The sequence below is a fragment of the Equus quagga genome, chromosome 15 (genome assembly GCF_021613505.1).
Source record: "Equus quagga isolate Etosha38 chromosome 15, UCLA_HA_Equagga_1.0, whole genome shotgun sequence".
NCBI classification, from domain to species: Eukaryota; Metazoa; Chordata; class Mammalia; order Perissodactyla; family Equidae; genus Equus; species Equus quagga.
The window spans coordinates 7,306,463-7,326,582 of NC_060281.1; the positions used below are offsets into that span (position 1 = coordinate 7,306,463).

The window sequence follows — 20,120 nt, forward strand, 5'->3', positions numbered from 1 at the left end:
TTTGGGATTCATCATCAAGAAGGAAATGGTTGGAGTCATGAAAATTATGAGAACAATTTAAGAAATTATTGAGGGCCTCTTGTCCAGTCCATGTACTTGTCTTCCAAATAACTTGTAGTATAGTTAGACAGACAGACACATATCCCAGTAATGTGGTAAATGCTAATATAAAAATATGCACAGAGTGCCTTTGGGTAAAAGAGAGAAACACTTAGCCCAGGTTCATGGAAGGGGTAGAGTAGAATACCAGGCACGGAGTATCAATCCCAGGGGAGTGGAACATGGTGTACCCATTACCAATCCCAGGGGAAGGACTCCAAACACTTCTGCATCTTGGTGTCAGAGTCACCAAGGAAAACACAACGATCAAGCACTGGATGGAACAAGGCTTTACTTACTCATTCTTTACTCTTCTCTATAGAAGAGACACAGCAAGATCAGCTCCAATAGCACGCATCCATCTCTCATGGCTAGCAAGTCCCTCTCCCCACACCCCAGCAGCTGACGCAGGGCAATCGTCCTACAGGAACCTCTCTCGTACTACAGCAAAAGGACCCCAACTCCTCCCCCACGAACAGTGACATACTGCAAGCTGGAGCATGGTATGCATCACAGCTGGAGCATGTCTAAGGGCTCCTGAGGTACACACCTAAGCAGAACAAAAGAACATTTATGGAGCATGAAACAGGGAAAAGTATTCCCACGTAAGGTGATACACTGCGCACAGGCTGTGTGGGCTCTTTCTCTCTTGGTAAGGAAATGTTCCGGGCCCCAGGCCCATTCTTATGCAGCTTGGTGGAGGTTGAAAGAGTGCATACAAGAGATTGCCTTTCCCAACAGAAGGCCTGTCAAGTTTACGGGAAGCTTTCTGAAAGAAATGACAACTGATCTCATTCTTAAAGATTAAATAAGAAACACTTATTTAATTTTATTTATGTGAAGAAGAGGAAGATTTAGGGAAAGGATGTGCTAAGCAGAGGGAAGAGCTCAGTAAAAAGGCATGGAAGTGTAAATGGGTACTAGGAACTACACGGGCTTCAATACATCCTTGAAGGAAGAATGAAGCATTTGGTCTAAGGGAGCCGAATAAGAGGCTGAAAAGTGTGCAAGGACAAGCTGGGGAAACTGGACTTCACGCCGTAAGGGATGAGTGGGTTGGTAGGGACACCTTACTGAAAGATGCCGGCTAGACTGAGAGCAGAGTGGGATGAAGATCAGAATAGATCAAACCCCGCATTAGTCTTAAGATCCTCCAGAAAGTGTGTAGGTTCACAGAATGACCGGGACAGCTTAACCAGCTGTGTCCTAAAGTTATTGCTTTTATTCATAGGGGATTTAGTTTCTGACTCCAGCTCTGCTGCTAACTAGCTGTTATGACTTCATAGTTCTCCATTCCTTCATGGCTAAAATAAAACAGATGTTAAGTTAAATGATCATTTATGGCTCCTAAAATCCAAAATGCTGATTCGCTGATTATGCCTACAATTTCTCTTATATCATGCAATAAGGAATCCCATAGTACAATTCATATGATAGTAGCTTGATACACTTTTAGTTGATTTGATTAACAACTGATGCAAGATGAAATCATTGAGATTGAGCAAAAAGATGTTATCTAAATTTTAAATAGGATATATCCTCAAATATTTATGCTAAACCCCTCTGTTCTTTTTTCAAAAGCCAACAAAAGTACCTTTTATTTCCCCGTTAGTTAAGGTCGCCTTGGTGTGGATCACTTAATGGTCTGAGTATATTCTCATTGTACTCCACACACAACACAGAGAAATAAAACTGGGATTAAAATTCCTTAGAACAAGTAAGTGTATTTACATATTTGAAGCTTACATTAATATGTAACTGATCCTCATGCCTGCAGATGCTGTCTCACTGGTGGGCCCTTGTTCCATCATATAGGTCAACTATTTGCATTTTATGATAATAAATGAGCCAGACAGTGTCCTGACCTACCTGCCCTCCCAATGTCTGATCTGAAGGAGAATAAAAGCAATTAAATGTCTAACTATATTCCATTAGCGAAAAGTAAGAAAACGTTTTGTGCCAAATATAAAAGCTACCTCACCATTTACACTCAGATTTAATTTTCCCAGGTTCACTTTCCTTCTGTGATAATATTCAACACTCTGAAACTCTTGCTATTGCACTTTCTGCACTTTTGAAAAATGTCAACGCTCAATCTTATAGCATTTGATTTAACACTTTTGGGGGCACTTTCAACCTTTCATAATTTATAGTCAACACCCAAAAATGTGTGATAGGTACAGTTAAGGTAGCAGTCAGAATAAAAGGTCAGTATATAGATTGACGTATTATAAGACATCAATAAAGCTAATGGGCCAAAAAATTCAAAGCAGAAGCTATTTCTATAACACCTCATCATGTCGTTATACCTTATTACCAAATCCCTAAAGAGTTTATCATTTTGAAAATGTGCTCTGTTGCAACTTGCATAACGTTACTTACTCCTGGAGCCTTCCAAATATTTAATACAGCGATCTAAAGTAATAATATCAAATTTTTTCAGAGCGCAACCATATATGCAGTTTTTTTCTCTTCTTGCTTAGTCTGTACAGACTGTGACATTTCCAACTGTGACTTGATTTCATATTATCTAACCTAGAAAATGGAGAATAGGTCTTGTTTTGTAGACAAGATGTCTTAAAATACAAACTTAAAATGTCATTTTAATCCCATGAAGTGTACTCAAAGGAAAATTCAATTCTCTTTGAAATAAAACAGGTTTAAGATGATCCTTGTATGACTCCTGCCAGTAAATAAAGAGCTGTTTTCTTTTGCTCAATAAAAAACATACAGATTAGATGATCTAGACACTGTTACGTCAAGGCATGGCACGAGGCACTGAGCATCGAGCTTCCTTGTTTTACTCTAGATACCAGGAATCTCAGATGCCAATTCTTAAGGTCCTTTGTAGGTCTTGAAGCCATGTCATTTAAGAGATGCCTCATCTGAAGACAGCTCAGTTTGAAAAGACTGTCAGGCACTGATTTCTTGTGCAAAAAATATTTGCTATTAACTATCTACCATTCATATTGGAAGAAGAATATTCCCCCCAATGAGTAAAATCATAACAAATACCTACATCTAAAAAAATTGGAGAGACTCGGTTCAATACAAAGACTCCCTTTTTACTCCCAAAGTGCATCAGCTTCTTGCAGTGGAAATATTGTGGAAGGGTAGAAACCAGGTCACCAGAGATGGGCATCATAATTATCTAGGAACTTGTTAAAAATATACATCCCAGTTCCCATGCCCACAATTCTGCTTCCAGAGGCTCCATGGTGGGGTCTACAGATCTGTATTCTTGACAACCTCTGATAGCAATTCTGATGCAAAACTAACGTTAAGAACTACTAATCTAAACTAAAATCTTGGAAGATATAGTCATGTCTTATGTGTCTTTCCATCCTCAAGGCCCTTCTGTACCTGACACATGTCAAGACTTCAAAAATATTTACTGAATATCTGAATGGATAAGGGAATGGCATCAATGTGTCAAAAGAGAAATTACTTCTGGCCATGGGTATCATTGAGAAGGTGGCATTGAAGCAGTCCTTAAAGTAAGAAAATAATGTTTAGTTCTGTACTTAAGAAGAAGAAAGCACTGAGAATAGATTTTTATGGAGCGGTTACAGGACAGTAGGCAGATATTTTTGGGTGGGAGAACATCCAGCCTCTCAACCCGTACCACAAAAGCAGCAGCCTACTTGGCCAGCAGTTGAGGTCTGCCCCAGTGCTCTTGAATTACTCCCAGGCTTTCAGTGCCTCATGGAATATGTGCATCGCCACTGCACCACAAAAAAAGCTTAATTACTATTTATGAAACATATAATTTGTGATTAAGATATTGGAGGATATTAGATTTCCATTTGGAAACTACACTTCAATTGGTGTTAATTTAGCCATGTAATTTAGCGTGAGACCCAAATGGAAAGAACAGCCAAATACAAATTTAATAAAAATGGAAGTGTGCCACATAGCCAATAAAGTATTTCTTCACAGGAGCAATGCTAAGGGCTTTAAGATATATGATTTTAATAACAGCTGATAAAGTAACTTAAATTAATATTCACTCTCCACTAACATAAGTTATATTTTCAAAAACAACAATACCCTCATGAAAGAAAGACTCCTCCTGTCCAGGAATTCATGCGGTACAGTATAGATTGATGTTTCACTGTGCTAATAAAGTGTACTTGATAACTTAAATGGAAAAATGTGTCCAAAGTATTCTTTATTGACCACCTAAGATTTCAAAAATCAGGTTGTGATGGACTATCTGAAAAATCGCTTGATATGAAAGAAGCCTTCACATTCTTAATAATTGCAAAACCAGTTTATATTTTGCTCGTCAAGAACCAAACTCGGTCAAGATTTTTTTTAAGTCTCTATTTAAGGATAACTTACATACAGTAAAGCAAGTGAATCTCAAGTACACCTCCCAATGAATTTTTACATATGCGTAAACCCATGTCATCACAGCCCCGATCAGGATACATAACATTTCCCAAACCCCAGAATGAGCCCTTGCTCTCCCTCCCAGGCGATTTCCTCTCTCTCAAAGGTAATCACTGTCGTGTAAGGAGATTTTAGTAAAACTAAAACTAAAGAGTGGAAAACTATCAGCAAAAGAAAGCTCCATTTAAAATTTCAGAAATTTTTGTCTCTTTCCATTTACTTGATAGAAACTTTACATATATCTCTTTAGTACTAAGAACACCTTAGGAGACTGTTTGACATATATGTTCTTAAAAGAAAAATATTACATTCTATGTTTTATTATCTCACCTTGAAAACACATAGAATTTCATTCATTCATTCCTTCAGCACATGTCTATTGGGTAACATATGCTGGCCATCGTCCTGGCTCTAAGAACACAACTCCTGGTAGCACTGGAAGGATTCTGCTCTCCTGGAGCCTACATTCAAGGTGCAGACAGTACATAAGTAATCAAATACAGCAATAAAAAAATAAATAGGAACATTTCAAAAGTGATCAGTTGTAATAAACATGTTGAAAGTAATGCAATGAAGAGAGGTGAGCAGTCTGTGAGCAGCATTAGATTCAAGGAAAGACTCCCTCAGGAGATACATTTAGGCTAAAACTTAACCATGATAAGGTACCAGCCAAGCAAGGATCTACCAAAAGGGAAGAAGGCTCCAGGCAGAGCACAAAGGGCCCAAACGGGGAGAAATGTGGAAGGTTTGCAAAACAGAAAGATTAGGACCAAAGCTTGGGTTCCCCTCAAAAGCAGAGGTTGTATCACAGGCTTAGGTACAAGCCACTTATTGGAGGTGGTTCCAAGGAGCAAGTGAAGGGCTGGGGACAGTGAGACAGGTGATGGAAGGGGAAGTTATGGAGTCACCACTCGGGTGATGGGGCTCAACTCTGCAGCGTCCTCCAGAGGAGCCTACGGAAGGCCTGCCGGCAGCGTCCAACCGCCACTGTCTGAGGCTGTGCCTGCAGCACTGACCGTGCTCTTTTGGGCTCTGTTTGCATAGTGGTAGAAGGGGCCCGTGAGAGGTCCTGAGTCCAAGGCAAAAATGATTTACACTCTTCTCGTGGTGACAAGTTGTCCAAGTGGGATGAGTCTGAGTTCCCAGGGACTGTCCAACGCAGCCGCATCTGGAGTCCGTTGGGCCGAGGAGATGTGACATGGCACATCCAGGGCAGGGGAAGCAGGAGCCCAGTGATTAGGTGGGAAGAGGTGAGTCAGAGGGGGAAGCAGAAGCCAGATTGAGTCCAGCCCCGTGGGCTCTGGCGAAAGCGTTGGATTTTGTCCAAATGTAATAGGAAGCCGTTGCTTTAAAAGCTAGGGAGTGTTGTGACTGGTGACTGGCCGAACACATTGAACGAAGGAAGGTGATCACTGTGTTACGATGTACAGTAGGAATTTTTAACAGAGTACTGCCTTCATCAACTGATGGAGGAAAACCACACTGATTATGTTTAAGTTAAATGTCGGGTATATTTCGATATAAAGTCAGAGACATCCTTGCACGATCTAGCCTAGGTCAAGTCCCTCCCCTGTTCTGAACTCTAGGCAAGATGGCTGCTTTTGAGTACATCAGGCTCTCTCCCATCTTGGCCTTCGTACATTTGGTTCACTGTTGGAAACACTCCCCACTCTTCACCTAGCCTGACTCCTTGTTGTATATTTCAGTTTAATTATTAATTCCACCGAAAATCCCCTGCTGACCACCTTCTAAAAGAAGCCCCCTGCTGTCCTCTCCTGCAGCACCATGTGATATTCTTTCTTACCACTGAACATAATTTGTAATTTTATAGTCCATTGCTTAATTCCCATCTCTCCATTCAGACTGTAAATTCAATACCAAATGGACAATACATATTTTATTCACCACAGTGTGACAGTGCCCAGCAGTGTCTGGCATAGAGAAATCTGTAACTGTTTGTTGAGTGAGTGGATGAATGAATTATTCAAGATAAAAGCAAAGCAGCTGTGGTCAAGGCCGGGTAGAGGGCGGAAGGCCTGCCCGGTGTCCCTCGCGGAGGTCTACAGAATACCTTCAGGAACTTTCGTGCAAAATCAAACACAATGTGACAGCCTTGCATTTGGCAAATGTTATTTCCTTGAAAAATATTTGTCTGAAGCTATTTATTGGAGACCTGAGTGACACCTTGTGTAATAAAATAGAGTATCTCTTAAACAGTCTGTTTTATATATTACGATACACCTTCATACCCAGAAGTTTCCTGGGGAAACTGGGACAGTCATTAACAATACTTTTGATAATAAATGACTCCTCAGCAACTGACAGATTAGCTAGTTCTTTTTTGTTCTTTTTTTAGAAGGAGGAAACTTGATTGTAGATATCCAAGGTTGAAAGCAGCTGCAGGATTTTTCAATTAAAAGTTCTACTGTGACTCTTCTTTCTCGTGTGAAGGGCTGAATCAGTTTCAGGAAAATGCTGACATAGGATTAAGATAAATTGCGTCCCGTCTTTAAAACCTCAGTGGAATAATCCAGCTCTCTCGGTCCTGAGGACGGCAACAACTCCCTATGCTTGATTAGACGAGCAAACAACTCTTTGTCCCTTGACCTGCATATTTGCTTTCTATTTTACTTTAATTAGATTTAAAACAACTAAGATAAATCAAGATTTTCTAACCCATTTTGCACTTTCATGTAAATAAAATCTATGCCAAAAATTCAGCTCTGCTCTAAGAGCAATAGAAATAACTTCTCCATGCTGAAGACTAATATTTTGCATATATGTGACATGGATGGGGAGGGAGAGAGATGACTTGAAATGAAATGAATTCAAGTTAAGATTTAATTAATTCTGAGAAAAAGATATTTAAATATGTGTCTATTCAATTACAATTTTAAGTTGCATAGAAAATTTTAATCCAGCTTGAACTGATTGGAAAATTTGCCACAACTAATAACTCATATATGTTATTTGCCAGGAAATAAAACTTTTTAACCAGGAGATAATTCAAACCAATGAAACAAAATTTCAAAGGATTCTTACTAAAAAATTAAAAATAAAAATTGCCTCTGGCATTCAGAGAGCTGCTCTGTGCCATAACCTGTACCAGAAGAAGGTTTTCTGAACCCAATAGGTAATCCTTTCCCAAACCAGTTCTATTTCTGTGCTACAGCGAGCCTCGCAGCTCTGGATTTGTGGAATGAAGCAATTTAGGAATTGCTTCCTGCAGATGGAGACGCATTTTATGGTGAATCATTGGAGCTTTAAAGATAACAAACTGCTAGAAAAGAGGCTTACAATGATCCCCCCAAATACTGAAATCTTATCTAGTCCATCTGATAGAGCAATTGAGGGAAAGAAACTAATGGAAACTGTTGAAACAGCTGGGAAAACTGACTATTCCTTTTATTTTCATCCATTTAATGTAAAAGAAAATTGTCACATCTAATAGAGTGTCCAAAAAAAGTGTCAACTAGGTATAAATGCCTTTTAAAACTGTCCTTTACCGTCCATAAGGTCACTGAGCTGAGAAGTTGCGTCCAGCCGAAGCACCTTTTGATGAAGTCTGGCCATTGTACACGGTTTTCAAAGAAATAGCGTGGTCTGTTCTCACGTCGTGTCAACCGATTCCAAGAAGAGATTTGATCTTTTCCAGTGCAAATAAGTCGAAAACTTATACTTTTAATTGAAAAAACCTGAAGCCATTTTCAGTGTCTTGTATTTAAAACTCAGATTATCCCTCTCAGGGTTAAAGAAAAAAAGAAAAAGGAAAAAGCAGCACACGTATCAAAGGGAGCAGAGAGCGATCTGGAGCTCTTTTTTCAGTCCTCTGAGTTTTGTGTCTCAGCTTTATCAGCTTAACATAAAATATTACTCTAAGATCATGCCCTAAACACATGTAAATTAGAACCCTAATAAAATGTTTCCAGATAATACAGTAGTTGAAATCACAGCCTTCCTACTTCAGAATTAATATTAACACGGGAATTCTTTATGTCTAATTAGTGCATTCAGTATAACAACAGGCCAAGGGAAATATTATGACCCCAAGCAGAGGGCAACCTTCCCCTAGTTTGCTTGGGATCGACCCCATCTACTCCTAGAGTTGTGGCATCGTGTCCAGTTTAGCATACATCCCAGATGTTTCATTTTATAATGAATTATCAGCATCAGCTTCATCAACAGTTGCATGAAAATGAGCTGGAATGCTATCTGTTCAGTCAACTCTCCCTCACGGGCATAGCTTTCATCTTCACAGCCGTCACCAAGAAGCTAACCAAATTGTCGTCAGGAATAACAGCTATTTCATGTATGGTAATTGTAGCTATAAAAGAAAGAGTATGTGTTCATCTAACCTTAAAAAGAACTTTGTCATACCGTGTTGCTGCACACATCAGGATCTTTCCATGCACTGATAAAAAAGGCATAATGGATAAATGGTGCAACCTTTCTTATTTCCTTGATAGGGTAAGTGGCCAGTCCAGGACTTTAAATCCTTTAGATATTTGAGTCAAAGTTCATTTTCCTTCAGTTGCCTCTTCCCCAACACCAACTAGCATTGGAATCCATAGGTTCTCTTAATTTTAATCAAAACCAAATTATTTTTACATTCATAATTTATTTTGACACTACCTACCATATTCTCTAGGATATCCATGGATGCTTCAAATAATATATGTATTAAAATGACCTCATTATATTCCCACCTACTCTCTGAATCTGTATTCTTCACTTCCAAGAATGGCATCAAAACCTTCTCAGTTGTCCAATTATCAAGTTAGACAGATATTTTTCCTCTAAGCATCTATGAATCATTTCTCTCCATGCCCACTTCCATTGGGTTTATCTATGATTTTTTTTTAATTAATTTTTGAGGTAACATTGGTTTACAACAGTATATGAATTTCAGGTGTACATCATTATATTTCAATTTCTGTGTAGACTATGTAGAGGAGGAAGACATTTCCCCTACCTGCTCTGGGTCCCTCTGGCCGGACATCAAATTAAATTCACATGAGACAGAACAATAGAAGAAAATTAAACAAAGCTTTATAACATGTATACATGGGAGAGGCTCAGGCAAACTGAGCAACTTGCCAAAATGGCGGAAGTTCTCACCTTAGATACCACCTTCAGCTAAAAGACAAAAGGAGAATGTTGGCAGTGGGGGGAGTCAGTTATGGGAGCACAGTAAACAAGAGTAAGATTAATATGCAGATTTAAGTCCCTGCCTTCCACTTGGATAAGAGTTTCTAGAGATAAGCTCATCCCTCCTTCTTCCTGTACAGAGAGGGAGACACCTTTACAGATGGGGATTTCCTTTACAAATGTAAATATCTCTTACAAAGCGTTTCTGCTTTTCAGAGTTTCTCATGTTTGCAGTTTTTAAAAGTAACCAGCCCAAAATAATCCTCATGCCAAGGAGACATATCTTGGGGTGGCCAATTCCAGTCCTCCACAACTACTCCATGTTCACCACCAAAGGTCTAACTGCCATCCTTCACCATACACATGTGCCCCTTAACTCCTCCCTCCCGCCCCCTCCCCCCTTCCGCCCCCTCCCCCCTTCCCCTCTGGTAACCATAACCTATTTGTTCTCTATATCTGTGTGTTTGTTTGTTGTGGTCATTTTTTACCTTCCACATGTGAGTGAGATCATAGGGTATTTGACTTTGAGTATCTGACTTATTTCACTTAGCATAATGACCTCAGTGTTCATCCATGTTGTCATAAAAGGCAAGATTTCATCTTTTTTTATGGCTGCGTAATATCCCATTGCATATATATGTATATATACCATCTCTTCTTTATCCATTCATCCATTGAAGGGCACCTAGGTTGCTTCCAAGTCTTGGCTATTGTGAATAATGCTGCAATGAACATAGGGGTGCATGTATCTTTTTGAATTAATGTTTTCATGTTCTTTGGATAAATATCCAGAAGTAGAATAACTGGATCATATGGTATTTCTATTTTTAATTTTTTGAGAGATCTCCATACTGTTTTCCACAGTGGCTGCACCAGTTTGGATTCCCACCAGCAGTGTACAAGGGTTCCCTTTTCTCCACATCCTCTCTAACACTTGTTATTTCCTACCTTGTTAATTACAGCCATTATGATGGGAGTGAGATGATATCTCATTGTAGTTTTGATTTGCATTTCCCTAATAATTAGTGATGTTGAACATCTTTTCATGTGCCTGCTGGCCATCTGTATATCTTCTTTGGAAAAACATCTGTTCAGATCCTCTGCCCATTTTTTGATTGAGTTGTTTGTCGTTCTAACTTGAGTTGTATGAGTTCTATGTTTTTGATATTAAGCCCTTATCAGATATATGGTTTGCAGAGGCAGAAGCTTTTCAGTTTGATGTGGTCCCATTTGTTTATTTTTCCTTTTGTTTCCCTTGCCTGAGGAGACATGATATTCAGAAAGATATTGGTAGGACCAATGTCAAAGACACTGCCTGTGTTTTCTTCTAGAAGTTTTATGGTTTCAGCCCTTATATTCGAGTCTTTGATCCATTTTGAGTTAATTTTTGTGTATGATGTAAGAAAATGGTCTGCTTTCCTTCTTTTGCATGTGGCTGTCCAGTTTTCCCGACACCATTTATTGAGGAGACTTTCCTCTCACTATATTATGTTCTTGGCTCCCTTGTCGAAAATTAGCTGTCCGAAGATGTGTGGGTTTATTTCTGAGCTCTCAATTCCATTCCATTCATCTGTGTTTCTGTTTTTGTGCCAGTACCATGCTGTTTTGATTACTGTAGCTTTGTATATTTTGAATTCAGGGAATGTGATCCCTCCAACTTTGTTCTTTTTTCTCAGGATGGCTTTGGCTATTCAGGGACTTATGTTGTTCCATACAAATTTTAGGATTCTTTGTTCTACTTCTGTGAAAAATATCCTTGGGACTTTCATAGGGATTGCACTCAATCTATAGATCACTTTAGGAAGTGTGGACATTTTAACTATATTAATTCTTCCAATCCATGAGCATGGAATATCTTTCCATTTTTTGTGTGTGCCTTCTTCTATTTCTTTCAGCATTTTGTAGTTTTCAGTGTACAGGTCTTTCACCTCTTTGGTTAAATTTCTTCCTCGGTATTTTATTCTTTTTGTTGGGATTGTATTCTTGATTTCTCTTTCTGCTATTCCGTTGTTAGTGTATAGAAATGCATCTAATTTTTATGTTGATTTTTTACCCTGCAACTTTGCTGTATTTGTTTATTATTTCTAGGAGTTTTTTGCTGGCTTCTTTAGGATTTCCTATATATAAAATCATGTCATCTGCAAATAGTGACTATCTACACTTCCACTTGGATTTCTTTAATAACCTCCTCCCAACTGGCTTCTCTGTGTCCAGTCAGAGACAGAAGCCACATAGCAACTTAGGAAAGTTTAATATGAAGAATTATCAACTAGTAACAGAAGATTAACTCCTAAAAGGTAGAGTATATTAAAGAGTTTAGGTATAGTGAATGTAGGGAGCAATCTTTACTTCTGGGGCTGAGGAATAACACTCAAGGAGGGAACAAATTTGGAACACACACACACATATCGTCTGGTGTTTAAGCCACCTTAGAGAGTGGGTGGTCATTGGATGTAGAAAAGTTCACTGAGGTGCCACAGGCCAGAATTGGGAAAGAGGAAGCTATCCACTGAGTGCTGAAGAAACGTACTAGGAAGTCACCTGCTGGGGGGCTGCTGAAACTTACTGGTAGGTGGTCCTCTGGGCTGCTAGGGACCTCACTGAGAAACCAGCCACAGGGCTGCCTCTGAACTTACAAGAATTTCTTCCAATGGGAGCCTGTGAATCTCTGTGAAAAACCACCCACCACAGAGCCAGCAGAACTCCCTGGAAAGCCACTTAGGGGTACTGCTGAAATTTGCTGGAAATCTGCCCACTGGGACACCTGAGTCTAGCGGGAAGCCAGCTGGGGCATGGGCTGAACACTCTTGCTGGGAATTCACCTGAGGAGGTGCTGCTGAAACTTGCTGAGGGTGAGCACCGCTGGATTCCCTGCACACGCCCCCACCAGGAGTAAGAAGAGGAAAGGACATCAGAAGTAGGAAAAGAAACCCCTTCTTCTCTCAGTGTATTTTCCACGCTGTAGCCCCAGAATGATAATTCTAAAACACAATGTGATTATTTCTCTGCCCAAAACCCTTCAATGTAGTAAAAGGAAAGAAGGTTGGAGAAATAAGTGCAGGAAGAGATGATGTGGGAAGTTGAGGGCTGATGTTGATGACTGCAATTTTATCTATAGAATAGGAAATGAAGTTGTCTCCCGTGAGCATGGGACACAGGGCTTAGAGATTGGGAAATATCTGAACCATTTTATAGACAGAGGAAATGAGTCAAAGCCAAAATGAATGCAAACATTTTGCCAAATGCGTTGGGAATGTTATCTGGACAAAGATAAATGTGTAGGATATGCTATCGGGCGGAAGCTGCATGAGATGAAGATCTGAACTGGGTTTGAGACTGAAGAAATAATCTCTTGTACAGGGGATAGATTTTTTTTTTCATTTTTGGGGGGATTAAATATTGAGTGACAAATTTGATATTGTTCCTTCTAATTGTGTGCCAAACTTTGTATCCGGACCTCAGAAATATAAGCTAAATATACCACGTGGTTCAAAGGGTAGCCATTAAATATCTTGCTAGTCGATAATCTCTGGTCTATGTTGTTCAAGACACTGACTCTGGATAAGGAGATATGGGGCAGTTCCAGATGTCACCTCTTGTCCTAAGTGGCAGACACAAACTATAGTTTGAGAGCAAGCCTGATGAATCAACATATTTAAAAGCAGGAAATCCTCTCAATTTCTTGCTTTTTCCCAACCCCAAATTAGAGCATAAAGACTTGACAAAAGGAAGGACTTGGAATGAGAAATTGGAAAAAAATAGGTTTCTTGTTGCAGGAATTCCTGCCGTGCAGGAATGTAGCAATGCTCATAAAGAATGTTTCAGTGTTCATAAATGTGTAGCTTGACTATTAACTATTGTAATTTACTATTCCTTATGTTTGTAAGGAATAAATTTCCCCCCACAGCAATTTCTGTAAATAGTTCTTAGTATCAGAAAAGAACAACCATCAACATTGTGTGTCGTGTCTCCACCTCCCTGACTGCAGTTGAATTCACCGTGGGAACAGCTGAGTGGAAATTGCGTGTATGTGAACATTGCTGAGGTCCAGGGACTGGGGGAAACAGCACTTTGTTGGCTTAAATAATTCAAGAGAATTTTTTGTTCCTTTTTAGTAGGAGTTAAAATAGCATTTTAAAAGCTTATACCAACTCTTCTAGCCTTAAATAGCCTCCAGATAGCCACCTTATCTGTACAGGAAATTATCTGAGACCTCCGTGCTCCATCAGCGCTGCATTACTCCTTCTGTTCTATTAAATGCTGCCCAAATTGCCCTTACAGTGCAGGGGACCAGAGACTGGCTGATTGTTGCTTGGGCACAAAGTCTAATCTTAAGACCCTGAGATTTTTTTTTAATTGGGGGAGGTGATTTTAGACATTGAGATGATGCATTCATTCTACAGTTATCAATGCATCATTTCATTTTCTCATCCACCAGTACCCTCCACTTCTGCCTCCCTTCCCAGCCCACTTCTCTTTGTACCAGATTCTGTTCTATTGCTCTTATCCCACCATTAACTAATTCGGATTCAACTAATTCTAAGTTTAATCTATGCCCACCTCCTTTCCCTAACATGTAACAAGCAGCTGACGATGCCAAGTACTGTTGCTAGGCGCATTCTCATGGGCATCTCATTTACCTTATTTAGATTATGGCCACTTTCACCATGTTAGCTCCCTGTTCTGGGTTTGATATTTTCTGAGGATCCTCCCTTGGAAGTACAACTTTAAACTCCATTTCATAAGGACTAGTGGGTCACAAGGCAAAGAAATGGAAACGATATTTGTTGCTGCGAAGGAAATGTCTGATGATCTTTCTTTACCAATGAAGACCTTTTCACAAAGGAACCATGGCTTGGGGAGAGAGAGAGAGATCACAACATAAATTCAGTTTTTCTTTACAAAATAAACGCAAGATTGAATTGGGCAGATTCTTGAACAAGAAGAAACAAAAATATGTTTATATTGTTTGTAAATTATCTCTGTTTTATGTCACATTTCATCACGTGAGTCTATCACTTTCACTATTGCTCTTATCCTTTGTCATCTTCTTCATATCTGCCTTTAGTAATATCTCTTCAGATAAAGAAGAAAGCTCCTGAAACAGGAAGACATTTCCCCTGAGTTCTCTGTTGATGGGTATTTTATATAGACTGTGTTTCTCCGAGTTCACTTTCTAGATCACCTTAAGCTGATTTTGGTTTTGCAATTTTTCTCTATTATTTTCATGTTTGGCTACTTTTAAAGAGAAAAAGTTAAAAGTGAAAAGTGTCAAATATGAAGGTGTGCCTTACTGCAAGAAATAACATCCTTTCCGGCAGCTGTGTCTTAGAGACAAAGGAAAACTATCCGTGCTGCTGGCGCACCGGGTCTCCACACGCACAGCTGACAATCCAACTAAAAGGAGTTCAAATTTTAAGGGAGATTGTGAGGAGCGGAGGAGGTACTGCTTTGCCGTCCGCAGACCCCTCTGTGATGCTGGGAAATCCCTGAAAACAGAATGATGCCTCCACCGGAAGCTCAGCTTCTTGGGGTGGGATCTCATTTGCATCCTTCCTCACGCCTGTGCCGCAGTGCTATAAATAGAAGAGCCTATACAAGGAGATGGGTTATTTCTGCCAGTAGTCATTGTGTTTTTTAGAGATGTCTGGAGACATTGTTCATAGGATTCATTTCTGCACTTTCCTGTGGGAACTCGCCCCCTCTTCACACTGTGGGTGGTCAACTTTGAAATCTGCTAATGACCCATTAGATCCAAAGAGTGCAGAAAGAGTTATTTATTTTTTTAAGTTAATACATGCAGGAGTCCTTTTAGTTCTAAAAGGTTTTCAGGCATCTGGCTGCGTGATGTAAATAAGAGGCATCCTTTTCAAGTCAGCATCTTTGATTTTTTTAATCAGCTAAATTTTCTAAGGATAGTTTTTAATACCTGTGGAAACTTAATGACAGTCATTTGATGTGCTAACCATATTGTGACTTGTAATCAAACACACTGTAGCTGTTAGAGTACCAAAATATACAGCTGTTTGCATACACTTAGGTAAGTGGCATTTTTTTAATAAGCTTTAAAATGACTGTGTTTTTTCCTACTTTGTGTTGTTGTTAAGTGTAATGTACATGCAATAGACTGTAAATAGCACTAGTGAAATAAAACCTCTCTAATCTTTGTACTTTGATGAATAAATACCATGTTTTCAGATAGAGGTTAGTCAAAAGTCAAAATGTAGCCCAAAAAGAGAAATAAAATTATAATGCCCTGGTGTCTTCCTGAGAACACAGTGGTAACTAATGACCACCCAGCTTTTACTCTGGAGAGAAAATTTGTCTCAGGGGAGCTGGCTTAGGCTCAAAGTAGACTATGCAAGAGGAACACCTGATGACATTTTTAAAATCGTGGGTCTCTCTCCAGGCTCCTAAATCAGAATCTCAGGGGGTCAAGGGGAGTCCCAGAATCTGCATTTTAGAAGCCATATGAGAGATTTTCTCATGACATTCTGTGCTACCAGTCCACACTGACATCTGAATCCACATATCACAGAGCTAAGGCCTTAAAATGCTTGCGACCGTCTAAATTTCCTTGTCGCATACCCATGCTGTGCCTCACAGAGGTTAGCTCATGCACTAACGCTGTCTCCTCCCACAAGAGCAGAAGCCAGTCTTACTTATCCCATGACACCTGGCTCTGTCCTTGATGTCAATGCACGGCAAATCCTGGCTCACAGCAGTTGGCAATAAATATGGTGTTCTGGAGTACAGGTTAAAACTTCCCTGCTATCTGGGTTCTTTCTCAAACCTACTTTCAATTCAGAATAATGCCCTGACTTCCTCAGAGGAAGATTTGCAGACCAATTTTCCATATGGCTTGCAGGTCTGCAAATGGTAAGAATTTCTAAACTTTCTCAAAGGGAAAAAAATATATATATTCCATTTGAATATATTTTTCCGTAATAATGAAACAGTGCCAAATAAATTCACAGCAATGTTATGACATTTAAACTGGGCAAAGGAGGGTGACGTTTTAAGCATGGTTTCCGAAAGTCCCATTACAGAAGGTCCTTCGACATCAGAGCACTCCCATTCCTGGTCGACACTGCCATTTGCTTAGGGATGTGGAGAAGTCAAAGTGAGTTATGTGACAGCAAAAACAGCCGACTTGCAAGACTTTAATAAATTGGGATTTAGTAATGGGACCTTTGGCAAGATCGGAATAGGAGAAACTTTTAGGTCTGAGTCTGAGTGTAACGCAGTTGGTACATTGATTTATTAAAGATTGATTTTATTAAAACTATTAAGGAAAGATCTTGCCTTCCAGGAAATGTTTTGGAGCTTGAAGCTACAGTTTGAGGTGAAGTGTACAGAGCACCATCACCTGGCAAGGTTCAGCTGGTTAAAGCTAACTCTTCCTAATAAGGGCTAATGGCATATCAAGATGAGCCAGAGGGAGCCAGATAAGGCGATTTTTTCCCCTTTCATGGAATCTTTTCTATAAAATGTCTGTTTCTGTCTCTGCTCTAGCTGCCTGCTGATGCAGAGATGCAAACAACTATCATCTCTGCATGACTTTATGCAACAACTTCTCCCAACACCTGAAGAAAGCAAAAAGGAAATGAGCCTTGATTTATCAATAGGACGTGATTAAAATGAGTGCTTTCCTTGGTTTTCAACATAAAAATAAAAGTATCTTTCCTGCATTTCAAATCCGGTTAGGTCTATATCACGAAGGCACTTAATTCCATCGATATTTAGATTCCTTTGACATCCATATATGTGGCATTCTCCTTTACGATAAAAACGATAATTTGGTCCTTCCAGAATGCAGCTTTCAAGAGTGGAACACTCCTAGACTTTATCTGTGAACACAGATGCTTAGCATTGAGCTTACAACTCCAAGTTAGGCGAGTGGAGGCACGGTGACATTGGATGTCTCCAGGGCTCCAAACAGCATTAAGTTCCTAACTAACACTTTAAGTCACACCAGAAAGTATCACTGTAGCTGCCAGGTGGCCTGGCCGTGCTTTCCACTATCCTCAGACAAGAAGGAACAGCATCACTCAACCCTTCTCAGAACTTTGTTTTGTGGCCCAGAAGCAGAAGAGTTTGTTTAGGGTGCTTTATAACCATTTTAGCGACATTAACCTTTAATTAATTTTTTCCCAACTCTGAAAATCTATAAGATTCTATATCTGTCTCCTATGTGTAAAGCACTATGCAGGTTGCCATGAAAGTTATAAAAGGACTAAATGGCTGAGCACTTACAGGATCACCTATGTGTTGGCAAAATCTGATGGTCTGAAAGCCTCACACCTCACCAAAGCTAGCTTTGCCTGCTCTCTGCTACATGAACTTTCTGCATGGTGTTTCATCTGTTAACAGAGAAAATTAATATAAAAGAATAGACATTGTTAGAAAAGCAAACCTCTTCAGATTTCAAAGTCAGATATTCACTAGTATGAAAGAAGCTGATACTTTCCTGCAAGCAAATTTATTTTGGATTAAGGGGATTAAAAGATGTAAGGAAGGGGCCAAGACACAAGAAAGATGAGAGGGACAAGAGAACGATTCCATTGTATGGACAAGATCTATGACTAGATTGGGAGGCTGAGTCATGAAGACAAAATATATGCCAGCTTGCTTATTTTCGAGATGGTTCTGGCACCTACTCTTAAGAGCTAACCATCATGTTTGGAAGATAAGATGTAAGCAGGACAAAAAAAAAAACCTTAAAGATCTAGAAGTGGCAAAGTGTGTGGACTAAGGAACAAGGAGAAAGAAAAAAAGGAAGGAAAGGGCATCAATAATAGGCGGAATTCATTTAACTGCAAGTGACAAAACCCCAACTCAAACTGGGTTAAAAAATAAGAAGATGGTTAAAATATATTGGTTCATATAACTGTAGAGTAATGGTGGGGTATGGTACCCAAATGATATGATCAATTATCTATCTTATATTTGCTTTGCTAGGTGTTACTTATTCATCCTCAGCCAGGCTCTCCCTTCTGGATAGGCACATGCTACCAGCAGCTACCAGTTTACCAATCCCAGCAGAGAAAGCCAGTCAGCCTGTATCCATCCCACTTGATTGACATCAAGAATCTGTTTGCCCTTCCCAGTCATCTGGGCTGAGAATGGTGGACGGGTGGGTCGGCAAAGGAAAACTGAAGCTACTGTTCCTTAAAAGGGGGGGAAAGGATGCAGTGAAAGTAGAAGCCACCGTCCCATGTCCCTTGTCCCCTAGAGAAAGCTGCTCCAGCAGGTGAGAGGAGCCTTCCTCCTGAGCTCTGCTTTCACAGCCACTCTCAGCCTGGGGCCACCAGACCAGATTTTAAGCCGGAGAGTTGTGCACTCATTACAGCTCCCACTGTGCCCTCTTTTCAGAATTACCACAAGGGCGGCTCTTGCAGGACTGCGTCCTCAGCTCAGGAAGCTTATCACCAGCTTGAAAGTCTCCTCTGAGCTCTGAGCCTAAGACGGTTTTATCTAATCAACATTTGAAGCCTCTCACGGAGGCAGTGCCACACATATATAACGAAATCCTGAAAAGGCACCTAGTGTGAAATAAAAGATGAGATAAATCGAAAATAAAAATAGATGGCTTAAAACAGAATTCATGGCTTCAGGCAGTCTATAAAGCTGTTAATCTGCTCTCAATGTTGAGTACACAGCTACAAATACTTGAAAGTTGAAAAACACAGAGAGAGAGAGAGGGAGAAGAAAAAACTCCACTTATTGGACAAGATGCAATGATAATTTTGTTTATACGTGTGTGCATGCGTGGATATGCGCCTATAAAAGATCAGTTGTTTCTGATTGATTTTATAATTCCTTTTTCCTTCTCAGTGATAGTGAAAACTGGTTTTGTGAGTGTCCCAGGCTGTCCTCAGGCAAGTTGTGCCAGTTTGCAACTTGTGAAAACAACCCATGTGGAAACGGAGCCACCTGTGTCCCTAAGTCCGGAACAGAGATTGTCTGCCTCTGCCCGTATGGGAGGTCTGGAGTCCTCTGCGCTGACGGTAAGAGCATCTGACTGTTAAGCATGAAGCAGAGGCAGAATGAGATGGAGGGCAGAGCGGTCACTCAGAGGAACACAGCACACTTGACTGATCAAATACGTCAGATCGTTTTCTTGGTTCTCTTCGAGTCAGTTCAGACGAGACCCATTAATGAGACCGATCACTGAGCAGGTATTTCTCATACCCATCAAGTAATTACAAAGGAGGTAATGAGCTTTCCCTGAGGTTAGACTACAGAAAATCTGTTATAAAATCTCAAAGTCATTCTCAAGCTCAAAGAGTGACGAGGAAAATCAGGAGCAACGCGGAAAATCAAACTGTTTTTTGTCGTTTCAGCAAAGATAGGATGTAATATTAACAAATCTTTGTATTGTAGACTAGTTGTTTTTGCTTAAAGATAACAAAACCCTTGACACAGTTATTATATGCCAAGAAACAAAATCACAAATAATAGCCATGTGTCTCTCC

At 39.9% G+C, this 20,120-nt stretch overlaps 1 protein-coding gene across 1 annotated transcript in view; it reads left to right on the forward strand.

The window, feature by feature from the left end:
- Window positions 1–20,120, forward strand: part of EYS (eyes shut homolog) — a 1,407,877-nt gene that overhangs the window by 1,271,117 nt on the left and 116,640 nt on the right. The window contains 1 exon segment of the mRNA XM_046639782.1: window positions 19,480–19,652. Within this exon segment, the coding sequence (XP_046495738.1) occupies window positions 19,480–19,652 (173 nt within the window).